The sequence below is a fragment of the Taudactylus pleione genome, unplaced genomic scaffold, assembly GCF_031769625.1.
Source record: "Taudactylus pleione unplaced genomic scaffold, aTauple2 ptg000114l, whole genome shotgun sequence".
NCBI lineage: Eukaryota > Metazoa > Chordata > Amphibia > Anura > Myobatrachidae > Taudactylus > Taudactylus pleione.
This window is the reverse complement of record NW_028284516.1, coordinates 236,173-263,762: the sequence shown is the minus strand read 5'-3', so window position 1 is coordinate 263,762 and position 27,590 is coordinate 236,173. Positions and strand designations below refer to the sequence as shown.

Genomic DNA, 27,590 nt, shown 5'->3' with positions numbered 1-27,590 from the left:
CCTCACGGTGCACCAGGAAAAAAGTACCTAATACTACAGTACTACTACACTGAGCTCTGCCCGGACTTGCCCTCCTTCCTAGCACCGACCGCCGGCCTCACTCACTGTCTCTGTCTGACTGACAGCCCTGCCTCTGTATAAGCCCGGCCGCAGCAGTCACGTGCGCTGACGACAGCCCGCCCCCGGACTCCGATTGGCCGGCGGGAGGTTTCCTGACGTCACGCCCCGATCAGCTGTTTCCAAACTCAGTTGTACAACAACAAAAGCTTCAGTTGGGGGGACTGTGAGGCGAGAACAGGAGCAGGGACCCACTCCGTGCCGCCGTCACCACAGCCACACCGCGCCCGTTACCGGCGGGTGCTAGCAACTACCTCAGTAACGCCAAGGAGACTACTAAAGCCGGCATTCCGTCCAAAGTCACCGGTGACGAGTAAGTATCGGTGTAGGGACCGGCCGCTTGTGTTTATGTGTGTTAGGGGGGGGAGGGTGTGTGTGAAGCCTTTATGACGTCAGCGGTACCCCCGTGCAGGCAGAACGGTAAGAGCCGACGGTGGTGTTGGGCGATCCTTCGTTGCGCACCGTAGTGGAAGCGTGTTAGAACGTTAGCGTTAGCTGGTCTCCGCACGCTGGCGTTGCCGCCGGTAAGGAGCGCAGGGTGAAGTCCTGGCTCCCGGCCCGTGCTGTTGTTTTCCTCTCCGTGGAAGCTGCCCCCTTCCTTTGTGTGACACTGGTGACGTTTTGCAGACTGAGCTAACTCCAACAGGTCTCCGCCTCCTGTTCCCTGCCCATGGTGCATCTTTACACGGGTGACGCAATGACCCTTACGTTGTGACGTCAGTATCCCAATCCTTCTCCCTAGGTCACCCCTGAGCAATGATGTGGGTTGCAGCAACAATGAGCCACCCTGAGTGGGAAGGAATGCTACATTGTATCACTACTGTCTCTCCCTGCAAGGACCATTTGTATCTACCATTTTATATGATCTTATTGTGGGACTACTAATCTCGGAAACTCTTGAAATCCGGGGTCAGCCAAGGACTTGCTGCCTGGGACTTGTGGTTCTTCAGCAAGTTGCCATCCATGTCTGTCCCAGAGAGATCCCAGGTTCCCCCCCGTGCCTAGTTATGTGGAATAACAATGCTAGCACTTTATATGATCTTCTTGTGGGACTACTAATCTCGGAAACTCCTGAAATCCGGGGTCAGCCAAGGACTTGCTGCCTGGGACTTGTGGTTCTTCAGCAAGTTGCCATCTAAGTCTGTCCCAGAGAGATCCCTGCCCCCCCCCCCCCCCCTGTGCCTAATTATGTGGAATAACAATGCTAGCACTTGTTTTCCTGGCACTGGGTAGGCAAACGGATGATCTGTTCCTCTGGCTGTGTTCCTGGGAAAGTTAATATAACATGCCAGAATCACTGGGGTAGACCGGGGCAGCTGATTTGTTATGGTAATCTAGATATAGGGGGGAATGAAATTGTCGGCGAAGGGTGCGAATTGCCGTGGCGTTTAAATGCCGGCAACGGCAGTCTGTCTCGCACCCTTCGCCCGGCTGGCTGACCGCCCAATTTGTACAAAAGTGCTTGCTACCCTATGGGGTAGCGAACCAATTTGTGTGATTCCGCTGCCATAAAGCGTAGTGACTACGCACTGATTCGTCCAGGTGAACGGATTCGCCCTTAATTGAATCTCCGCCGTAATCTATTATCTGACAAAAGGAGGGAACTAGATTTGTGTATGTGAACTGTTTTTGTGGTATCCTTATCACAATTATTTTTGTGTCCATTTTGAAGAGTGTGTTCTCTTCTTGGTTAACAGATTTTAAGGCATGATTCTGAGATTTATGTAAATCGATACTTCCCTAAATCTCCAATGTTTTTTTTTAATCTGCGCAGGAGTTGCACTGCGCATGTGCTGATCTGGTCCTGCGACGGCGGTCGCAGTGCCCAAAAGCCGTGCTGTGTTGGCCCCATTTTATGGGTGTGCAGCGTTATTTTGCTGCTTGATCTGCTGCTGCGTCTTTGGACGCAGCAAGAAGCCTATAATGGATATCTTTTTACTTAAGATACCTCCTGCGGCGTTTGCATACATTAGCACAGCGCTGCATACATTAGCACAGACACAGCAGCTGAACATGTCTGTAAATCTCTAGATCAGACACTTTCATAAAAGTTGCCTTGGGTGAAATGTGAGCCACCTTAAGAAGCTGCTTATGCCTAGTAGCATAAATACAAAATGCGTACATTTGGTTTGTGTTCTGCTGACCTAGATTCCCAGTTTGTAGGACTGCTTTTGTTCATTCTTGTATACAGAGTTATACAGTAGCAGTGTGGTAGCTGTTGCTCATTAGCTTTGGTTGCCTTAATCTTTGTCATGGTCTGTGTAAGGCAGCTTGTGGCACTATGGTTTCCTTATGTCCTGCCAGTCTATGGACTTCTAGTACAACAACTGCAGCTCTCAACCTCTTCTATAGATACTTTTAGAATTTTCATAGTTCAACAGGTATTTGAGTTCTTGGTACTTAATTTTTTTTTCCCTTACAAACTTGACCTGTAAAAAAAAACCCCAGTGCATTTATTGTCCCTGAAACGTAAAGCAGCAGAAATCCTTAATATCATCATAATTTTTTTATTTTTTTCTCTTTTGTTGTTTTTAAACGTCATATGGAATTGTATTTATTTTTATCACTCTATTTATAAAAGGGTGTAGCCAGATTCCTAATATAACCCTGTAGAAAATCATGAAGTAAGTTTGCCAAAAATGAATTGTTCCCCTCCCTGACAGGGGCCTCTCTGTCCTTGGTTACCTTATGGTCTGATTGGCCTTTATTAAAGTCACTGAGGGTCACTTAATAATTTTTTTTTTAATAAGATTAGAAGATATGTTTTGAGTTGTTTAAAGTTCCAATATCTGTATCAATAATGAAATAACTGAAGGGAACCTGAAGATTTTGGAAAAAGTGGTAATTACTTAAGCAAGATACTGCTCTAAAACTTTACCTACATCTACCCTTTAGGCCCGTATTCAATTTGGAGCGAAAAGCCATTTTCGCATGTTTTTGGAGAAAACTTTTCGGCGACTATGTCATTTTCCCCTGTTTTGATTTTACTCCGTATTCAATTTGGAAGACTAGGCGGAAAGTCAATGAAATGTAATAGGTGGAAAAGTTTCGCCTATAAATAATAGGCACAAAAAGTGCAGAATTTGTGGCTGCAAACACAAATTCCGCATATTCAGGCTGCCGTAAAGTGCGGCCATTGCCGCAATGACTCACGCTGGCGAGATCATCGCAGCTAATTGGATCCGACCCCCTTTGTGTCAGGAGACCCACTGTGTCTGTGGCATTTTAGACTTGCTCAAAGGGCTGGTGGCCTCCTAATCTGTGTACTAGTCCCACAGAGAATGCAGGTTACCGTAACTAAACACCCAGCATTAGGAGCCATAACCTGTATCTCCCCACTTAAGTGCAGCGTGCGATGGGAACAATTAAGTAGCTCCAGGAACTGCTATTCAACATCGCATTTAATTGAATTGCCTCCTATGATTCAAATAAATGTGCATATGCAGACATCATAAGAGCAAAATCAATGGTCCTGATTCACTACGGATCGCAATTGCCATTACACACGCAGTTCAACTGCGATAGTATGCTAATTCATTGCAATCGCTATCCCGTCGCAGCACCACACAAGGATGCCTTTCTAGCACACATCCATAATGTTTAATAAGACTACAAAACTATCGGTACAATTGAGTACCGTTGCGGCTTCACGTGCACTTGCACAAGCTCTCGCCTTACTCAGAAACTGCTAACTTCCATGCATGGTATGAGACCTCATACGGCATCGCAGTGGCTAATTTATGCACGCCCTGCAATGGCATCCGAACGCACTGGGATGTCTGCGTTTCGCAGACCACCTCCCACAAAAGGTACTTCCTGTCAATCACTCTGCAATGGTTTTGCGCAGTCCCGATCGCAGTGGAGTGTACGCGCACTGCAGCGCATACGCGGCCAATTGCATGTGTATTCACAATTGTGATCCTTGCTGAATCAGGCCCAGTGTTGGCTGAGACCTGTACCCACTATAAGCATTAAGGAGGAGACAATGGGAAGAGTACTTGAGAGAAGAAGGCCCTGCTTGTGAGTTAAAAAATAATATAAATAAGATATATATATATATATATATATATATATATATATCTCACCTCCTGAGATCTCTCAGTGGAGAGCATCATGCAGTAGGTAAGTTTGCCATGCAAACTTGCTCTTTCTGTCTTTTCTGGTTCTCCAATCCCTCCTTTAGTATCCGTACCTCTGGTACATTTCTCTACCTCTTCTACTATCTGCTGGGGCCACACAAGTCTGTTCTTGGCCCTCTGCTTTTCTCATTTCCCACCTCTTCTCTTTGTGAAATTACTTGTTGTCCGCCAGTACCTCTTCTTCTATACTGGCAACAACCAAATATACCTCTTCACTATTATGTTGTTTTGCCAACTTTATATCCACATTTGTCCCATCACTACCTAAAGCTCAACATATCCAAAACAGGGCTTCTATTTCCTCTCCCTGACTCTCCACCTCTCCTAAAATCATCTTTGCAATACACATCACAATTTCCTCAATCTCCCAGGCCTTTGATCATATCTTTTCCTTTTTGCTCATCAAATCAAGTCTCCCTGGCATTCCTGTTGCTCCCACCTTCGCAATATTGTAAGAATACGTCCTTTCCTTGCCCAAGATGGAGCTAAAATTGATTATTCTATCCATCTCCCATTTCAGATACCTCCCATATCTTTCATCTGCAATGCTGAGGACAAATTGCTTTTTTCACTGATGGTGTTCCACATGTGAATCTCTCATCTTCAAGACCACCATACATCTCAAAGCTCATCTCAAAATATTTTCCCTCACATCTTCTCCTCCTCTGACCTTAGCCACCTCTTATTCTCTCCTATAAAACTTCTTCCCTTCTTCTCTCCTATGGAATTCCCTGTCACGTCTGGCCAAGCTTCCCCAGATTTCGCCACCAGAAATGCTCTCTGGAAGCCCACCTCCTTTACTAGAGCCTATCCTACTCATACTAGTATACCACTGTGCTATCCCAATCTCCAGATTGACCCATTCTTGCTCTTCTTAGTTCTGCCACTTTCTTACTGGACTGTAATTTTGCTCCCTCTCCTTTTTAATTTGTCTACCTATGTATGTTATGCTCAATTTTCCCCACTTTCCAGCACTGTGGTGCAATGATGACTCTTGTGCAATAGCTTCCAGGCTACCATAGTTAATTTTCTCTTTTCGATTGTGTATACTGTATGTGCATATGGATTTGTAGTATTCCTTGTTTATGTATTTTGTTGTGACTATTTTTGTGTAGCCTTTCCATAGCGGATGTAGACAGTGCAGAGGGTCTTACCTTATTGTATTGGTGGAGCAGGAGATGAAGGTAGGGCCATACCTGGACACTCTAGCACCTCTGACAGGCCTGGAGGCACCTCCAACCCTCACTCCTTTCCTTATAACAGCTCTACTAGCAGTATTACAACTGTCCAAACCTCTTACTGGTTGTCCTCTCTGCTAATGGCATCACCGCTTCATGACTTCATGTGCCCAACTCTGGTGGGTGCAGGGAGCCTCTTTAGGGACTAGGGTAGGGCAAGCAACGGCGAGTCAGGCTGTTGCTCCCTGGGCGTTGACACCGGCTGTTGCTCTCTTGGCTTTGCTTTCTGTACATCGGTCATAGTGTCCTCAGTACAGCTGTTGGTGAGGGAATTGCTCGTGGTGAAAGGGATGAGGAGACCAGTGCTAGGCATGGGTTAGATGACTTACTCTCCACATCTCAGTACATGCGATGATGTCATCCTACATGTGTCATGTCCCCATAAAGCGCACACCACATGGGGGACGGGAGCAGTTGCTTCTTAATTTATGTATCCAAATTGTATATAATATTCATTGTTCTAATTTTCCCAGCTACATTGACACAACAATAATTCTATAGATAGTCTCTCTTTGTTGTAACTCTTATGGGTATTACTTATATTTAATGGCTGCTACGAAGGATAGTGTTATCCTGTTGTGTAGTTACCTCAGCACAAAAAAATGTGAATTGTAAGTTGTTCATAGTCTTAATATTCTCTTCTTCAGGTTTTATACAAAGTTGTGATGCTTCTTGTGTACCTCCTGAGCTGAGAAATAATTGATGCACTTTATCACTGTCTGTGCCACCCGGCTAAGCCTGAGCCATCACTCTGACATCTGACGGACTGCATCGCGGAGACACTACGCTCTTTGTAATGTTCCAAAAGCTCAACAGCATGTTCATGGGAGATGCCAGTAGTATATTAAACGAGGAACCAGAGCTCAGTGAAAAAGAAGACAATGAATGGATCCTAGTTGACTTTATAGGTAAGAATATACTTCTGCACTATATGGCATGAGAGTCCTATTGGTTTGATTGTGTGCCTTGTTATGTAGATCAGTGCTTTAAGTAGGGGTCTATACAATTCAATAACCAACAAATTGGGTGTTTGTATGGGCCACAAAATTACCCCTTATTTGTGTATAAAGGAGTGAATGTGAAATTGACTGCGGCATCACAGCAAAGCAGAGCCAGGGCTTCAGTTAGCGTGCGTATGGTATGATTGATAGATAGACATACATACAATAATTCTGGCGGCATAACATGGTCACATCGACCTAAAGTTATAGTTCAAGGGTTTCGGTTTATTACAACCTTAGTCAGGAACATACAAATAGTAAATAAGTCTTACCTTATATAGAAACACCATACATGTGACTGCTGAGTTCAAACAATTCCCTCCTCTCCAGCGTCACTCACAGCACACCCGTGCGGAAGTGACGTCAGCGTGAGGGAGTAAAGGTCTGTGAAAATTGTGAATACCATCACCATGACAACCAGCCCAGGGCCGAAATTAGGATACCTGTCACCCGATGCAAGTCAGCAATTTTGCGCCCCCTCCCTTCCTGTACCTGAAGTTTGTCCTTGCTCGTCCATGCAGATGGCTGGCATAAACCCCCTGGCAATGAGTATAAACCCCCATGGCCAGTAAGGACCTCTAGCATTTGTCTCCTCTTTGGCGGCGGCCATTTTTGGATGGCCGTTTTCTGAGTCTGCAGCCCCCAAGCCACCTTGAGTCAGCTTTTTTCACCCCCTGCAATCTGGCACCAGGTGCACGTGCACCTCTAGCCCCCCCCTAGTTGCGGCCCTGACCAGCCTATGCCTGTAATGCACAAAGTAGTGGATATTAATGCAGATGTACATTGTATCAAAGCACACTAATTAAACATTCACAGAAAGCACAACAATGGAAGAGTCATTCATTCCAAAAGGTTTTACGGTATTAAGATAATTGATCCACCACGCCCCCCTTTGTAAAAGTTTACGTTCTCTATATTGTATGACAAGTTGCATAGCGATGGTCCTAGATTGTTAGCTCTGGATTTTTGTTGTGCTGAAGTGATGAGGCAGCTCTGGTTTTATAGGGTGTATTGTCCACTTCTACTTTAATTTAACACACCCACAACAAACACTGTGTATGGTTGAAATGCCCAAGATAAGGTTCTGTCCAAAAACTTCCAAATGTATCCATGTAGAATAATGGTTTAATAGCTGCCCACCAGTATTAGTGATTCATCCTCATGAAGGATGGGTATGTTGGTGCAAGCTACCCCTACAGGTGACCACATTTTTTTTTTTCCATTTATACTGTGGGCTGATTTGTTAACTTTGTTCCTTTGACTAAAACACACTGCACATCCACCAAACTATTTAGAAACTATAACCTGGCTGCCTCAAATTACTTTTATTTTTTTTTTATTTTATTAAGACGCTAATGTGATTTCTGCAGACACCTGAAGATTGGCGGTGTACAGTTATCTACTTATCAGGGCTGTAACTAGGGTGGTGCGACCTGTGCCATGGCACAGGACACCGCAGGACAAGGGGGCGCTGTTCGGGCCTGTCAATGTTCTGTTTATTATAACTCTCTCTTGTAGCTTCCTCTTTTATCCCCAGCATCTCCTGGCTACCCTATCTCTTCCCTGGCCCTTACCCATTAGGTAATGCCCCTTTTTCAGGTGTATTATGTCCCTAATTGAAAAATAGGGGGGGCACCAATGCTCTTTCTGGCACAGGGCACCAAAAAGTAAAGTTACAGCTCTGCTTAACAATAATGACCAAGTGAAGGTATTGCAAAGCCTATTTGGACAAATTTGTCTTAACTCACTGAGACACTAAGCAGAAACCTAGGTTTCAGCATCATGATAAACACCCGCCCAATTGACCACATGATTGGCCACAAACCATAGGTGTTAAATATTTCAGTTTTCCTCACAATAAAATGCAGTTTTATGCATTTAGGGCAGAGGTTCCCAAACGCGGCCCTCAAGGCTCCCTAACAGTTCAGGATTTAGATCTATCCATGGTTGAGCACAGGTGGTTAAATCAAATTGACTGAGGTACTAATTAGGTCACCTGTGCTCAACCATGGATATCTCTAATACCTGTACTGTTAGGGAGTCTTGAGGACCACGTTTGGCAACCTCTGATTGATTTAAGGCAACATTGGGGCTGCTAATATAAGGGGTATATACGCTCACATGGCACAGGCTACACCCACCCTGCACTAGTCACAACACCTCTCACAATAGACCCTTGATTTTTCAGCCCCAGGCCTTTGTGGCCCATAATTTAGACCTGGTGGTTAATCTGCTTTAAGAGCAGACTAATTGGCATTTAGGATCTATTATTCTTTTTCATAATTGCTGACTGTTTGCCACCATATTTACAGCTCAAGGTTGAAATCTTTGCAGCTTCTCCCTTCTAAAACTCTTTACAGGAAGTGAGACTGTGCTTAAACTGCCATTTAGCAACACTTGGTCCTGATTGGGTAATACCGTGATCATTCCAAATAGTCTGTTGATTCGATGCTATTAGTCTTCCTTCTCATACTAGGATATAAAAAAAATATATATATATTATGCGTTCTCCTTGATCCCTAGATTGTAAGCTCCTAGGAGCTGGGTCCTCCTCACTCTCACAGCCCTCTTCTCTAGCACTTCTAGGACAGCCTTCACCTTCCCAGCTGTATTGTGTATGGAGAATTTTGGTGCTAATTGTTACTTGTGCCCTGTTTATAATTTGGTTACTGTAGTGTAATGTTCTGTGTACCTTCTACTGTATGTACGGCGCTGCAGACCACTTCTGGCGCCCTATAAACAATGTAATTATAATAATGTATTAGGGCGCTGCACCTTGCCCGATTTTAAGAAATCGCAAAGTGCACCCTTCCCTGCTGAGACAGCCTGCCGGGGGGTGCAGGTGCCTTCCCCACATGTGGGCCCCAGTGTCCTGCGGGAGGAAAAATTGCGGTGCAGCGCTCACCGCCGGAGTGATGAAAAGGGGGTGCCTCTTTTCTCATGTTCACGTCGCCTTTTATGGGCGCATTCCTTTTAGTAGATGTACCCCTCTGATTCAACCAGATGTGGACATAATGGTATCCTGGCTTAACCCCAAAGTGGACCATTACTGCTCATGGACTAGGGCACTGAGCTTCTAGTAGATGTTGTCGGTTCCTTGGAGTTTTCAGTTTGTTTACATGTTCCCCTCGCACCCAATACCACCCCCTCCCTCCATTAGCGGTGCTTTCTTGGGTTCTACTAAAGGTACAAAGTTTTTAACTTCAGATATTTACTCTAAAGAGTGGAAGTTCAGGTGATTGTGGCCCTGTAAATGGTGGTACACAGGCATTCTCATAATGGTAAAAGGCCTGTCATGGTGCCTACCTCTAGGAATGGACCTGCTAATCTAATAGCCTGTTCCAGGTTACTTCTGTTTTTAAAGGAGAGTATGTTTCTTAGATCCATATAAGTTCAGCTTTCAGCTATGTACTCTTCCTATAGACGCTAGCACAGGTAGCGGAAGTGCAGGCTTTTTATGGCGTACAGCATGTCCTGTCTCCATTTATTCCACTGATACCTCCCTGGAACCTAAACTTGGTCCTGACAGCTTTAACACATTCTCCATTTGAGTATGTGGAGATTACTGTGGTGATAAACGTTTCAGAACTAGGGGCTCGGTCTGATCAGATTTCATAAAATATGTGTAGGGAAGCCTGTTCTGTGATATATTGTACAGATGTGTAGTTCCTGGGGGGTGCGTCATTGCGTCTCAGCGGCTGTGCTGGGAGGCCACTAAGTCATTGGTACAGTTAGTGTTTTGCAGTTTTATTGTTTTTCTATATACAATGATTCTAGTTTTGGACATTACACTGAGCAACTTCAGAGCATTTCCTCCCATAGGGGCCAGCTTCGGGAATTCCCATTGGTTCCAGTTGGGTGTGTCAGAAAATGAGTTTTTTTGCTTTTAAACCTTCTCTAGAACTATTGAGGGGGACTGGATTAAATGCCCAAATCCCTGCCTGAATCTCTGTACCCCATAGTGTCAGTGGCCCTCAATGGATTTAAAAAAAAAAAAAAAAGATTTAGAGGAAGTAAACTTTTTTTTATTTTCAGAAGATAATTACTATTTTTTCCTAAGTACTTTCTGACTGCTTTTAATTCCTTGGTTTTAAAATATTATACGGTCAGGTGCATAAATATTGGGATATTGACAGAATTTTCATATTTTGGCCTCTATTCTCCACCACAATTGCTTTGAAATGAAACAAACAAGATGTGCTTTAACTGCAGACTTTCAGATTTAATTTGAGGGTAATTACATCCAAATCAGATAAACGGTGTAGGAATTACAACTGTTTCTATATGTGCCACTTTTTAAAGGGGCCAAAAGTAATGGGACAAACTAAACAATCCTAAATCTAACTTTCACTTTTTAATACTTTGCTGCAAATCCTTTGCAGGCAATTACAGTCTGAAGTCTGGAATGCATAGACATCACCAGACGCTGGGTTTCATCCCTGGTGATGCTCTGCCAGGCCTCTACTGCATATGTCTTCTGTTCCTGCTTGTTCTTGGGGCATTTTCCCTTCAGTTTTGTCTTCATCAAGTGAAATGCATGCTCAATCAGATTCAGGTCAGGGGACTGACTTTGCTTAACATTCCACTTTTTAGCCTTAAAAAAACTCTTTGGTTGCTTTTGCAGTATGCTTCGGGTCATTGTCCATCTGCACTGTGAAGCGCCGTCCAATGAGTTCTGAAGCATTTGACTGAATATGAGCTTATAATATTGCCCGAAACACTTCAGAATTCATTCTGTTGCTTTTGTCAGCAGTCACATCATCAATAAATACAAGGGAACGAGTTCCATTGGCAGCCATACATGCCCACGCCATGACACTACCACCACCATGCTTCACTGATGAGGTGGTATGTTTTGGATCATGAGCAGTTCCTTTCCTTCTCCATACTCTTCTCTTCCCATCACTCTGGTACAAGTTGATCTGTCGATAGGATGTTCCAGAACTGTAATGGCTTTTTTAGATGTTGTTTGGCAAACTCTAATCTGGTCTTCCTGTGTTTGTGGCTCACCAATGGTTTACATCTTGTGGTGAACCCTCTATATTCACTCTTGTGAAGTCTTCTCTTGATTGTTGACTTTGACACATATACACCTACCTCCTGGAGAGTGTTCTTGATTTGGCCAACTGTTGTGAAGGGGTTTTTCTTCACCAGGGAAATAATTCTTCTGTCATCCACCACAGTTGTTTTCCGTGGTCTTCCGGGTCTTTTGGTGTTGCTGAGCTCTCCGGTGCGTTCTTTTTAAGAATGGTCCAAACAGTTGATTTGGCCACACCTAATGTTTTTGCTATTTCTCTGATGGGTTTGTTTTGATTTTTCAGCCTAATGATGGCTTGCTTCACTGATAGTGACAGCTCTTTGGATCTCATATTGAGAGTCGACAGCAACTGATTCCAAATGCAAATGTCACACCTAGAATCAACTCGAGACCTTTTACCTGCTTAATTGATAATGAAATAACGAGGGAATAGCCCACACCTGTCCATGAAATAGCTTTTGAGTTGATAGTCCCATTACTTTTGGCCCCTTAAAAAGTGGGAGGCACATATAGAAACCGTTGTAATTCCTACACAGTTCACCTGATTTGGATGTAATTACCCTCAAATTAAATCTGAAAGTCTGCAGTTAAAGCACATCTTGTTTGTCTCATTTCAAAGCCATTGTGGTGGTGAATAGAGGCCAAAATATGACAATTCTGACAATGTCCCAGTGTGTGTGTGTGTGTGTGTGTGTGTGTGTGTGTGTGTGTGTGTGTAATAAATATATATATTAGTGCCAGCATATTCAATTTCAGTGTAAATTCCTCTTGATGTAACCTTAAACTAGATAATATATTTAAAAATGTGGTAAGTTTTTGTGGTGGTTTTTTTGTATTTTATATATCCTCCTTTTTAAAATAATTTTTATTTGTTGTCTTGGCCATCAAAGTGGATACCCGCCCTAGAACACCAGAAGAAGCCTCAGCATTTGAAGAAATCAATTATGTTGAAGAAAACCCTGTCTTGTCCTACTCACCAGGTGCCTTTGAACAGTTTGGAAATACTAGTGACTCTTTCTTTGTCCATTTCGATCCGTGTCCTTTGGAGGAAAGCTGGTTTGTTACTCCACCTCCTTGTTTCACTGCTGGAGAGTTGACCACTATTGAGGTGGAGACCAACCCTTTGGAAGACCTTCTCATAGAACACCCCAGCATGTCCGTCTATGCTGTTCGCAATGTTGGCAATAAGCAGGCCGCTATATGTGATTCAGACTTTCGCAGCTCCGGTAGTTTGGGGTAAGTTATTTTATACCTAGAGTGTGTGTTACTACATATTTAGTTGCCAAATGTAATATGAAAGCAACAACCAAAATATATATTCTAGGGTGCAATGAACTGAAACCTTTTATCGCTAAATATACACCACTCCTATATTATTTTTTTTTATTATTATATAATATATATTCTTTTTTTTTTTTTTTGTATTCCAGGTAAGTGAGTGTGTGGGTTTTTTTTTTTTTTTTTGGGGGGGGGGAGGGGGAAAGAAAAGTTAAGGAGAAAATAATCTAGTGTTTTTAGTTTTACATTCGCACAAACTACATTAGAGCATTACAGCCAGCCATGGACAACATGTGCTTGTGAGTGCATCTTTCAGTACATGCCCTAAAACCCATCAATTACGAGTATACAGTCCATAAAAGGAATAGATGAATGTGTCCTTTGCTTCAGCCAGTCCCACTCTAGTGAGCCACATGCGTGTTGCTTGCAGGTATCACTCTTCTTCACGATCATAGTCTATTATCGCTTTTACTGAAAGGTGGTGAGTTGCACTTCCGCAATCTCGGTAAATGCATTATATACAAATCAGTGAGTGGGTAACAAATTGGTGAGTGTCTTGAGACAACTCTCATCCCTGATCAATTTTACTCAGTCACTAAATTTGTGTTTCTTAAGCTGGGTACACACTGGCCGCAATTCAGTGCGATGTTAAATAGTCCCAGGAGGGAGCTCCCAAAGCTATTCAATTCATCGTGATGTTTGGTTGGACCAAAGGATTTCTTCTCTCATCCTCCTGGGATGCGAGGAGAAATCCAACAAAAGTGCCAGCCGCGCTGCTGGTTTTCCCATCTTAGTGCAGTGTTAACAGCCGCGCGGCTGGTTCTTTAGTCAGAGAATACCGGTTCTTGCGACTAAACGCCCAGATTGTCGCGAGAATCGGCATACTCCGACTTAACAGTGCGCTGAATTAAATAGATCCGGGAGCTCCCTCTCGGGGCTTTTCAACAACACATTGAATTGAATCGCGGCCACTGATGGATGTATCGCCCATTCCATTGAAAAGGCGATATATCTATAGTGCATCGCCGAGTGTGTCCAGCGGATATGTCTGTGAATGATGTCATTCACAGACACATCCGATGTGCTGCACAGCACAGCGAATGGCCAATATATCTGAAAGATCTATCTATCATCTGCTGGTGTACTGGCGACCCGCCAAACGTCTGTACACATGCTGCAGGGGTCCAGCGGTGATTGACAGCTCAACTGGACGGGCAAATTTAAAAGCCCGCCCATTTGAGCTGTCAGTGTGTACCCAGCTTTAATCGCGTAAGTACCAGTACAATATGCAGCGCTGTCCAGAGTTGGGCTTCAAACTGATCGGTGGTGTTGGGATTTTTAGGTGATGCATTAATGCGATTTAAGATATTTTTGTTTTGATTTTTCCAGGTTGGATACAGAACATAAAAAAGTGGGTCAACACGTTCATTGTTATGTTGCATCTCTCACCGCTCGTGCACACTGTCTGGACCAAACCAAAACTTTTCACTGCACTAAATTGTCAAAGCGGCAATTGGAAAAACCTCTTCTGAACCGAAAGAGCCTTAGACGCCAAAATCTCATTCGAGGTTGCCATTCACGTCAGATCAAGCACAATGGGCTCCTCGTTCACCAACCTTGCCAGCGTCGGTACAATTATTGAGTGAATGCCTGAGCGTGGGTTTGTGCATTTGTTTCGGGGTTTTTTTACTGTTTGCCCCCCCCCCCCCCCCCCAAAGTATTCTGCCCCTCAGGAGTTCTTATGTTGATCTATATTCCAGCAAAAGAGATCTCAGTGCAGTATCTCCTGTCTTAGATATCTCACATTTCAAAACAGGTATATGGTTATGATGTGTAACATGTTAGACATACATGTAATGTATACAGTTATGAACGGTTAAAGCTTTCCAGCAGATGGAGAATGGCTTCAAAAATAGGATTACTATTTTTGGCAACTGGGCGTGGAAGAGCCCTAAACACGTTTTTATAGAGTACATCTATTAATATTTTGTATTCTATTCGCTTTCTAATGCAGCTTTCTAGCGCAGTTACTTGAGCTGACTGGGCCGATGTTGCACCGGCCAAATCACCACTGTTCAGAAATGGGTGCGACAATTTAAACAAAAAAAAAATGTATATAATAATAATTGGTTTTGCAAGTCCATGGCGCAACTAGAATAACTGAGAAGAATACACATTCTCATCCATTGTGAGAAGTTGTATTCAAAAGGGTTTGGCCAATTAAGAACCCTTTGATCTCGGAGTATGCATTTTTTTTTTTTTTTTTTTTTATTAAATGTTAATTATAAAAAACTCCATACGGTTGAAAAAATAAAGGGCTGAGTTTAACATCATCTTGTTGTGATGTAAAGGAGATCGTTGGCAGTTGTTGGTTACCAGCACATAATATTCTAAATCTGTCACTGACAACCACTGTTTGGTACAGTCTACTGACCAGCTGGGTCTGTCTAGATTTAATATGTAGGCATTTTACTTGTTGGGCATTGTATATAAAAGCATATGTAGCCAATGTTTCTACAGTATTCTAAGAAAGAATGTTAGACAAGTAGGAAAATGTTTCCACAATCTTTTTGTGATTCACTATTTTTCCAGTCTGGTTAATCTCTTAGGGGTATATTTAGTAAAGTGGCGGTTTTTAGAAGTGGAGATGTTGCCCAATTTTAGCTATCTTCTTCTAGAAGGTGCTAGATAAATGTTAAGTAGAATCTGATTTGGTTGCTATGGGCAACATCTCCACGTCTAAAAACCAGCACTTTAGTAAATATACCCCTTACTCTCTGACAACCCTTGAGAGCAATTCCTGCCTGCCACCTATTTATATTCCTCTTCACTTAAACCATAAAAAGGTTTAAACACTTTTGATAGGTATTGTAACCTCTAAAAATGACTTTTTGTAATGATGCCTTGCACACGACAATACATGGACTGCATAATAAATGTGTTACCGCTTTTAGGCAGGCAAACCTAAGACCGTGTCTCCCATTCTGCCTGCTCTGTCTTATTATTGGTCCATTTATCTCCCTGTCATATCCCAATGATTTCATGAATATACCGTTACACTAGGCCATGCTCCTAGGCTTGTCAGGAAAGCTCTGGGAGGAGAGACACAAGGATAACTGTACTGAATGGTTGACTCAGAAAGCAAACTTTACCAGCATCATTGTACAAACTAGGTAAATTACTGTAACAAGAATATTTTATACGTTCATCCTTATGTTAGACATCTACAGAGGGACAATTCAAGGAATATTGTGCTGTTCCTTTCTAATACAGGATGAATTATTTAAGCCGAACATGTGTATATATATTTTTTTTTTCAGGAAAACATGACATTTATAGAATATTTGTATTCTAACATATTTAACTGCTCAATATTTGTTTAGTTTGAGCGAGGCATTTTTTTTAAACTTAAAAGCTTTTTAATTAAAGTGCATTTATTTATATACTGTACATTTTGAATGCCACGATTCTGTTCTTCTTGAAGAAACCTGCCAATATTATGACAACTGTGTGGGTCAGTTAAGGTAATATAGCTTCCATTCAAGGGGAGCTCGAGGGAAACTTACAACATCCATTTTGAAAAGTTATATACTTGTCTCTAAGGTTTTGTATGGGAACCTTCTGTACTTTAATATATCTCTAGTAACAACAAAATATATTTCTCATATTCAATACTAATGATAAATATAATACTGTGTGTACTTATCGGCTGCCTCTGACATCCTATGCAAGTGCGAATGGAAATGATTTTGAAAATATATTCCTGAAGTGCTCGGGTGTATATACACACTATAATATGGACGGTAATTTACATTTTAAACCTATTGTGTGCCGGCCTTAAGTTGTCAAAGGTATTGCTGACTGTTTGCTTGTGTGTTTTATATACTTCTATTCTACCCGTGATGCTTATTCATTCCTTGCCATGTATTATTCTATAGATGCAAATTTCACAGTGTTGTTTTGCCTATATTTATCCCCCGCTTACACAAAATGCCCACGCTCATGTCTAGTGGAGAAGTGATTTTAGTGTATCCACTGGTAATTGGCGTTCTCTATAATCCATATATGGAGGTGATGACTGTATACTGCATAATGACATTATGAATTGGTCAAATATGAACCCTTTTGTCAGAGATGTTTATCTTGCAATTTTTTTGGGCAGAATACTTGCGTATGGCGCGGATTGAATGACGCAGTGCATGGTCAGTATAAAGTGAACAATCTCTGCCTTCTTTCTTCATGTCTGAGAGAGTCCAGTGAACTCCAGATTTCACCTAGTGGGGTTTACTACTTTAATATTTTGTAGAGTAACTATACTGTATTATGTATAAAATAGAGCGTTGTCAGAAGGTATCTATTGACATCTGTCTTTCTGTGCCGGAGTAACAAAGTGAATGAATTGTCACAATAGGAAAGCTGATGCCGTCAGGGTGCAGTTGAAATTGTATAGAACAACTTATTACCTAATAGATGTTCCCGTTCTGGCGTTATACAGTACGATTGTTCTCTCTGTTACAGCCAAACCTGAGTGTAAAGATGAGGAACGCGCTAGGTCCCTGGTAGATTTTTATGATGTATAAAAAGTGTAAGGACAGAGTGGCTGTGATGAATCCTGTAGGTCAGAGACCTAATAGTCGGGGTCCCAAACCTAATTAATTTCTGTTCACATAATTTGATTGCTAAGAGGTACGCCCTTGTCTCTGCATACACCTATGGTTGCTTTCTCTGCACCCCTGTGATTTTGTGGCCATGATGGTTTATAATCGGGGTGTTATAAGCCTAGAGGAAATGGTAATTGTCAAAACGTTTTGATCACACGGACTGTTATGTCTATATGAATGTTCTGCCATGTGCGGCTGCACACCGCAATATAATGCCGCACCCTGTGCCGCTCATTTTCTTGTGCACCTCTATGTACCATGTTAAGGTCCTGACTGTTTCTCCAGCACTTTGTGGCTATTGCCAATAATTGGATCACATTTATTTTGTACAGATGGTTATTCTATTTATCCCAGAAACCGCTCTATAATACATTTTTTATCTTGATCCCATCATCAGCACTAGGATACACGCTACATAATTAGATGGACATCATTTTTTTTAATTATTTGAGTGTGAAATTCTCATACTGTATTACCACATCAAGGTTACTTTAGCATGATGTACTTAAACGGTAACGCCAGATTCAGTAACTTCTATCTATTGGGCAGATTTGTTTTGTTGCTGTGAATACAACAGATAAACCTAGGTCTGTGAAATGGATACAACACCTCACACATCTAAGAGCAATTAAAATAAATGAATATAAACGGGTATACCTGGAAGACCATGTTAGCTGACTATAGACGCTCTGTGATATCCTGAATAACCTTGCAGTATGTACATTTTCTGATAGGCCTATAGATTTAGGTTTATTCACTTTTTAGTGCATGACTCTTTATGGCATGTGCCCCAACTTAAGTATGGAGAATTGGAGGGGTTAATCTGTTTGTGGTTTCTGACTTGGGTGGGCTGACTGCTCTAAAAAGGGTTCAGGATGGTGCAGGAAAAGACCTGCTCAGGGTGTGTGCTTTGCATAAGGGAGCAGCTTTACCTGGGTGCCTGCATAGCAAAGCCACTTTCTTCCAATTAGTCTGTATTGGGGTTTTGCACTTTTCTCTCCACCAGCCAGGCAGTGGCCAAGCCCAGGAATCTCCCAGCTATCAAGCTAGATCTATGTTTAGAGTAACAGTGCTTTCCAGGAACCAAAATCCCCAGACGGCACCACTAAGGAATATGTGTCCCATGTAGAAATGCATTTGAAAGGAGATCTTTTCCCCGCACCTCCCCAGTAGAGAAGTCTTCAGATGTCAGAAGAGGGCCAGTAACTGATGTCCTCGGGCTGGGCTATGCCCACCCTGCCTTTCCTGGAGCTTTACTACTATTCATTGACTAAAACGGTGGTTCACAAACTTTCTTAAATTCCAGCGCCCTAGAGTATCAGCATTTTACTCACGGAACCCTTAGGCCAAAACTTAGTTTAATAATTTCTGCTGAATGTTCTCAATAAACAATGTACATTGTGTTTACTTCTCTCCTTAGGTTCAGTTATGTGATAATGGACATGGTTGTGCTTCTGTTTATCCTCCATATTTTGATAGGCAAAACCAGTGGTAGTAGCTGGCAATCATGTGGACCATAAATAAATTTATTTGGTCCTGGATCACCATCCCTTGGGACCCTGCAAGTGCCCCACAGCATTTGCAGGGGTGCCACATAAGGACAATGGGACACCCCATAGTTGTAAAAGGGCTTTAAATCTTAATGCAAAATAGTCGTCATCCTTCACTGTCACAGGCAGATTTCCTAACCTGGGCATATCCAATATCTGCGAAGGTGTGACACATATGATAAGGCCATGTTTTTACAGTGAAGCATTCATGTAAAGAAATAACAAGGTGCCCACCTTTTGCCCCATGGCGCATTAATGTTTTTAGGGTTACATGGAAGGCTGGATCTTTTTTTTTTTTTTTTTTTTTTTTTTTGACGAGGCAGCATAGTCTGCTAATCCTGATTGTGGCCCTGTTTATTGCCACCTACCAGGATGTCAATGGTTCAAGCAGCAGGAGTTCACTATTGCCAGTTGTGCACTAGAACTATGTGATTGTGCAAATAACGCATTGATCAAATAGGCGTGTGTGGTTTTTTTTTTTTTTTTTTCATTTATAACATCAGAAAAAGAGTAATGTGGTCTTGTCTTGTTATCATGCGCTGTGGGTCTTGGGTAAATGCAGGTCTCATCTGAGCTAAGTGGAAGAGAACTGTCTCCCACTGTGGCGCTCATACACAGTGACCGGATGGCACCACACGTGCAAGTACTTGGGTAGGTGGCCATCTTGGTAAAAGGACTGAATCCTCCCAGTAGGAGTAAGATGGAGTCTGCACAGTAGCATGCAATTTGCAAATGTCCTCGTTTTGCCGTGCTTTTGCGAGCAGAAATCTTCTTTCAGGGATGAGTTGTTTATATCTAGAATATTTAAACTGTTACTATGTCTTTTGGCTTTCAAAAATAGTGGTGGTCTCTCAGTGGTGGGATACATTTTCCTATTGTGTTATCTCTGCCACCATGGATGTTGTTTTTTTTTTTGTTTTTTTTTTCCTCAGGGTTAATAAAATTCAGCTGAACATTTGAATAAGTTTGTACTTAAGAGGGCAACTTTTTATATACCTGTGTCTGTTTATGTTTTGGATTGTTTGCTATGTTTAAGCTTGTTTGAATGCTGTGTCGAAATTATCTATTTTCTTTTGGGGAGGGGGGGGGTTAAAGCAGTCCTGGTTTTCCAAGGGTGAACCTGGCATTTTGTATTGAAAAACACTCGTGTTTTTATAAGGGTTTTTCTGCCTCATAAGAATTCCATGTAATTGAATGGAAAGGCATTTTGGGAATATATTTTATGCATCAAAACTACTTTGAATATGCGCCAAAAGCAAACAGCTGGCTGTTTGTATGTAACCTTAAAGGGGGTAAATGTTTCTTTTTTTTTTTTTTCTACTTTTTGGTTTTGACAACTTTTTTTTTGTATATAATGGCTTTTAGAGTCTATACTGTAGACAGACTGTTATTGATTACTGATTGTAGTGTGGGTTTGTTTTTGAATCTCTTATTATATGTAGCATGCTATGCCAAATGAATCTCCTGGCAGTTATCTCTTTACAATCCATATATACTTGAATAGACTAACCATTGTTATTATTTCAGGTGCATCTTATAGTATAGCACCATGTACTAAATGATTCCTACCTGCCTTTACACATTTCACCAATATACTTCTGATTTAATATGCATATAGTTTCTTATAGCATATAGCAGAGTCTCCTAGTAGCTGTTTTTCTACTGATACCATATAGAGTAATAGCGGCTCTCGTTTTAACCTTTAAAAATACAAAAACAAATGTATCATGTAATTAAACGTTTGGTATATCACTGTTTGATACCACTTATAGGTGAGATGTAACCTAATTGGTGCTAATCTGAAGCCTGGACACTGCCTTTATTGAGTATATTAGCAAATGATGAATGCTATACATCAGAAGCATTGGGTAAACCTATATATCCCGTCTGTCCATGGTGATATTTTTTAAATGTATGGCTGCATATGATCCATTAGCGCATAGGGAAAATCTCACACTGGTTACGTTACATTTTTGATGCATACTTTAGGCCAAAAAAAGTATATATGTGAGGAAGACTGACCTATGTCCATTCTAGTGTGTGTGTGTGTGTGTGTGTGTGTGTGTGTATAGCAACTTATTTACCGTTTACATTTACGGAGTTGATTTGCACTTCTACTGAGTATATAAAGTCAGATCTGGTCACAGTCCCCACAATTCGACAAATGATGTTATCTGTAATGTCCTCAAATTATCCCTCCATACCATACACACCGTAAGCGTGTTTTATTCACCTTGTTAATAGACATATAAAGCGGCTAGCAATCTTGTAGTGCTATCCCAGTGTGTATGCAAGATTGCAAGAGACCATTTACTTAAATTTCCATTAACATGAGATAAAAATCTCGTAGGTTTAATCGGAACATAAGTGTGACCAAAGGGAAACTTGTACAAAACTGCCCTTGTTGATGTTATCTAGGAGCATGATGCTTTATTATTAATGATATCTAAAAATGTGCACAGGGTCCCAGTGGGGTGTTCTATGAATGGAGAGTGATTCTATAGAGCAGCCTGTTCAGCCTATATCTCCAAGCAGATGGCAGGGAGTAAGGAAAGGAGAAACATCTGCACTGAAACGCAGACGGTCTGACAGAACCAGGACTGTTCTGTTGGCTGCTTTCATGCTAGTAAAAATGTTAGGCTATTATACTGGCCATGAGATCGGGGTGTACTGTTCAGTGAGCCATCCCAAATATTCTCCTGGTTTTTGTTTTGTTTGTTACTTTAAAAAGATCAGACAAGAAACAATCGTTTAAAACCAAAACTGCTCAAATTGTCTGTCTGCTTTTGTTTTAAATTGAATAAAGTTTTTAAAACCTGTATTAAAAATATATGCATATATTTTTATGGGCAGCATAGCCGCTCCCCCAATTGCCAACAGATTACCCTCTCTCGTTATGCCTAGCCCCGCCTCCGCATCTTATTGTGGAGTGTGGGGGAGGGGTGCAGCTGATCTCTGCACACGTGGGGATCAGCATATTTGTGCTCGCTCTCTTACTTTGGGCCCATGCGCCCCAGAGTGCCGTTTGCATGGTAACCTGGGATGTGATATCGGTGGTCACAGGAAATCTGTTCTGTGCAACGGATTTCTTCCAAAACACAAGGGAGACACAGCAGGACAGCACTAATGCATGAGATGTGACCTGGTCAGGTAACGCACTCCTGGCTGTTAAATGACTGCTACTTTGCAACATTGTCCAGACTCTCCGGGATCTTGCCTACATTTACCCCATTTTGTGGATTACAGGATGAATAGCAGAAATGTCAATTTGTTTCAGTGTTCTTGCCTAGTCATTGCATGCATTGTCAGTACTGCTTCTACCTCTAACTAGACCTTCTATTAATAACTGCACCAGAGTATGTTGTGTATCTTTCTGGGGCCCCTATTTGCAGGGCTGTAAAAAGGACACAAACCGAAGGGAGGGATGAATGTTCTAAGTTACACTACACTTGAGGTACCAGGCAGTAATGCATCTAATTATGGCTTTGGTAAGTTGTGTAGGACACCTGTCACATTTGGAGGGAGGGGGAGGATGAATAGTTTGCTAAGTATTGCATACCAGTTATATTTGCAGTGACATTACTGACTATGCCCCTTTGTGAGTCTACATTCAGCGTATAGGTCTGCTCTGTCAACCGTATTGAACCAACCTTGCCAGATTGGGTTTACTTGTCAAAATATCTTCCTATTTTTCATGGTTTTATTAGTTTGAGCTTCCTAACTCTATTCTTATTATTGAATTTAAACTAGTATTGTATTCTTTTGGCGGTGCAGACCTTTTCAATGTGTGCAGTTTGGTGCCCCTCTTACAGCACTATGAAACCTTCGGTGTCTCCTCTTTGTCCTTCTTGGCAATAATGCTGCATCTTTATGCCACCAACTTAGAACCCAGGCTGTAATAGACGTGACAGTGTTGTTGGCGTTACAAATAAGATTACTTACAACTGAAGGAATACATTTTGGCTTTGCAAGTGAGTGGGGGCAGTCGTCTACTGGCTGAAAAATGAAAGTAGATCTGTTGGATCCTTGCCACCCACTGCTTTCCAAGGGGAAGTATCAGTTTGACCAGTGCAAGTGCCACTGCTTTCCAAGGGGAAGTACCAGTTTGACCAGTGCAAGTGCTATAGCCCTTTAAGATTTTTGGATACTGCTGGTTTCCAAGTATAAAAAAGTGCTCCCCTAACCATCCAGTGCCAGGGGACAGGGCTCTATTCTGCGTCACTGCTGGGCTGTCCTGCTCAGGCACTTGTACGTGAAGCCCTTTGGCACCTCACAGCGCAAGTTCAAAATAGATGCCACCATGCAGATGAAGCTCCGGTAACGCTCTTCCTCTCTGCCACGTATTTTGTTTTCCACCGGCCCTGACCCCATTGAAAGTATACAAGCATGTGGCGTTTGTCATATGAATGTGCCCATAAGCCATGGACCTAAGCAGATTTTCCACTTCCATATTACTTTTGTCTTTGCCCAGTACATGTCCTATTACAACCATTTTTATTTAACCCATTGCTTTATCTTTCTAATATCCTTCTGTGATTTTTTATTTTTTTTTTCCTGCCATGTACGACGTATACACTTTAGCCACCCTTAGATATGCTTTTATCACTGGGTGCAGTTGTATTCAGAAAGCAGGTTTGTGCCAGATCCAAGGGCAAATTGTATAATATCTGTCTGCTAATACAAAGATTTGACTAAAAAGCAAGGAGAGCAGGACAGTGCAGAAGTGTATAGGAGGGCGTGTAGAAGCCAATAAATACTTTGTGAAGATAAGGTAACACTTTGAGTACTTTTTCTGTGGAGACCATGATCACCAGTGCTGGGCACGACGCAGTCTCTCTTCCTGCCCTCTGTGGTCAGGGGGATACAGAAGTGGTCAATCCGCATGGACTACATAGTGAGCTGGGATCTGCAAAACGTGTTCAGCTTTTTAATAGCATTGTTATGTTTATCTAATAGTTACAACAGAGCTCTTCAAAGTGATTCAAGTCTCAGGTTGAATATGCAAATCATACGGTGCATACAATTATTGCATGTGTGTCAAATCCTATTGTACATACACGATACAGAAAATGGCATATTAGGAGTTTGTTTATAATATTTATACTTAAACTTATTTAAACATTTTATGTGTTGTAGCATTTTGCAAATAATTTTATAATAATGGCATGGACGGTAGGATGTTGATTGCAAAACATATTTTTTGCTTTTGAGTTAAACCTATGTTTTTGGTGTGTTCTCATTAAGAAAAAAAAATTAGGAGCTTTTTCTACTGAATCTTGTAGTACTTTGTCATTTAGATTTATTGTGTGTTTTTAGATTTAATTTTTTTTTTTTTTTTTTTTAAATGACTTTAATAAAGCAGCCGGAATCGCTCACTGAGAACCAAGAGTGTGTTCCATCAATATCGTTGAAGGGACAATGTTTGGTTGAGATATGTTACAGTTTACAGGGAAACCTCAGCCTTGCTCTGTATTATGCAGCAATACTCTGTTACTTGCTGAAGTCCTGGCCCAAAGTGGCAGCCGCTCAAAGTGGGCATCCCAGCCCTTGGGCATTCTGACACACGCTTGTACACCAGGGGAAGGGCTTTATTAGAATTGGCATAAAATTGCAGACACAACTACGGCAAAAGGCTCTAAGGAGATCGCAGCAGCATGCTACTCTGAATTAGCCACAAAAAGTGTCAAGAGAAGGGAAGTGATCTTAGTTTTGTTTTTTTGTATGTTCCAAAATAAGAACTTTTTTACTTTTTCAGGATAACTATATACTAGGGTCTTTCTCTTATAGTGGGCTCTGATCTTGTTGATATTTGTCACCAGGGCAGATTTGGTCCATTCTCCCTGAATGACTAGATCTGACCAATAGTGTTTTTTCAAAAACGTTGCCCAAGTTGGGTGCAAATTGCCAGGATCACCACGTGTGGCAAGCTTCACTAACCTGTTGGAACTGTGGGCCTGATTCAGACTTTGGAATGGAGAGCGAGAGATATCTCTATCAACTGATCATCTTGGTGAAACCATGCTGTACTGCAGGTGGGACAGATTTAAAATGTGCAGAGAGATTTAGATTTGGGAGGAGTGTTTCCAAACTGACATCTAAATTGTAGAGTAATAATTAAGCTGTGCAGTATTTGTGGGCTACATGCAAAATCAGCCAGTATTTATCCCACATGTAAAAAAATGTACGGTATGTATTTACACCCCTTGCATTGCAATATGGTTTGTCCAGGTTCACAGTTGAGAGAGATATCTCACTCTATTCCCAACTCTGAATCGGACCCTGTATCCTCATATTTGCAGATGACAAATATTGAGGTTAGTTCAATTGCCCCCATTTAAGGTTTTGTTTTGTTTTTTAAATGGTTGCGTATAGTTGTATGACAATTGCTGCAGTCTCTACCATGAAATAGAAGCTTGCATTTAGTAAACTGTAAATTGCATTACTACTTTATTACAATATCACTGCATGTGTTGTCATAGCAACCACAATGATTGATCATTATATCCCATATAAGCCTGACCATCATCAGGGTTATTAGTAAACGTGGTTTAAAGATGGCCATCTGCCTATGTGGGCAGTTCTCTTCCAAGCCTAGTCACACAGGGATGATCAACCACTCCTCTCGTGTCTGGATCCCGTCCACGTGTGGCCACTTTGGACAGTGATCCTGCCTCGTGGCTCAGAGCCTGGGCTGCAGGATTGCAGTGTGTGTGTGTTTGGCCAGCTTTGCAGTTCAGATTATTTGGTACAAGTGGCTATAAAAGTACTGCTGCACGAGCAGGGGTGTATTTTTTTTATTTTTCAGTTTGATAGTTGACTGTTTTTATCAGAAGTGGGTGTGAATGTAGATGTGTGTTTTTTATATTCGCATTGTTTATGCCTGTAAAGAACTTGAAGATTTTAAAAGGGACATGTCCAGTACCTTGTAAAAGAAAAAAAAAAAGAAATATCTATGCACAGACGGCAGCTTCTTATTTTTGAGCCACATCCTCTTATGAAATGGTTAATATGTTGTGTTTTCCACAAGATGAGTGAATATTTGCGTAGATTGCTTGTGTACGGTTCAGTGAGTATAAAAAAAAAATATATATATATATATAAAATAAAATATACAGCACTTTGCCAAAAAAAAAAGTGTAGCATGTTTTAAACTAACAGAAATAATGTATTGTGACTTTGTATGTTAAACTTGCGGAGTGTGTGGGTTTTTTTTATGTTTTCTCTCATGTAACATTATTCTCAAAATAAAGTATTTTATGTTTTCACTTGGTCTGGTCTTATTTTAATACTTGTCCTCTATTGGATTTACCGTTAATGTGTCGATACAACTAGCCGTGAAGGGAAAGTGTTGCCATTGCAATGGCACCGCAACTCTTCAACCCCCCCACCCCACCCCACCTTGCGGCCTGGACTCAGGGATATATATATATATTATATTTTTTAAGTAAAGCATCAACTTATCTGCTGATAACATATAGGTCCCAGGTTTTGCACATTTATACACATGCAGCCGTGTATACTAGAAGACGACTTGAAAAAGAAAATCCGTAGTTGCAGTGAAAAAAACCTTGTTTTAGATGTAGGCTAAGATAATCTTGAACATCACACCCATATGTGCTTGTTGAACATATCCTACCAAAACCGTGAGCATTAATATATGGATTTGGTCCCCCCTTTGTAGTGTTCATTCTAGCAGTGGAGTAACTAGAAATTTTGCTCCCCCATGCCAAAAAAGTTTCAGACTCCTCCCCCCCCCACCCCGCCCAAAGATAAAACACACCCAAAGATGACGTTTAAGGTGTGTGGTTACATGATACAGCAATGTGCCTTACACATTATGACACACTAAGTAATGCCACTTATAATAGTGTGCCACACCGGAATGCCCCTTACAACACATGCCACACAATGACATGTATAACACAATGACATACAGAAAAGCACTTATAACAAATTTATACCATGTTGTAATGCCCCTATTTCACATTATGCCACACTGTAATGCCCCTTACACATTATGCCACACAGAAATGCCTCTAATAGCACATTGTGCACACAGTAATGCCAAATACACATTATGCCAAACAGTAATGCCCATTACATCCCACCCTGACAGATCTACTTCAACCCTCCTCTCTGCTCCTGCCAGTCTGTCACCTCAGCTCAAGATATGTTGCACAGTTTTTATGCCGGTGTAGAACCAGATTATTGGGAAAATAGTTTATAACCTGTAAACTGTGTATCAAGTTAGTGCCCCTTATACAGTGCCCCAAAATGCAATGCCCTCTATACTAGTGTCCCTTATGCAATGCCCCTGTAGTTGTGCTCCTTCTAGTAGTGCCCCCTGTAGTTGTACTCCTTCTAGTAGTGCCCCCTGTAGTTGTGCCCCATGTAGTTGTACCCATATGCAGTGCCCCATGTAGTTGCCCTCAGTAGTGAGCCTCCTGTAGTTGCCCCCAGTAGTTGCTTCCCCTCCCCCCACCACACACACACACCTTTATCCCCGCTCCAGTACTGCTGCCGTCCATACCCCGGCGTCCGCTCCTCAGCACTATGGGAATTATGTCA

General features: G+C 41.7%; 1 protein-coding gene across 1 annotated transcript; it reads left to right on the top strand.

The window, feature by feature from the left end:
- The first annotated feature begins 280 nt into the window (after positions 1–280).
- Positions 281–16,491, top strand: TP53INP1 (tumor protein p53 inducible nuclear protein 1). Its single transcript, XM_088471493.1, has 4 exons — positions 281–430; positions 6,142–6,402; positions 12,424–12,769; positions 14,201–16,491. Exons 2-4 carry the CDS (start codon positions 6,291–6,293, stop codon positions 14,451–14,453), a joined length of 711 nt encoding a protein of 236 aa, XP_088327619.1. The 5' UTR covers positions 281–430; positions 6,142–6,290; the 3' UTR covers positions 14,454–16,491.
- The last annotated feature ends 11,099 nt before the right edge of the window (positions 16,492–27,590 follow it).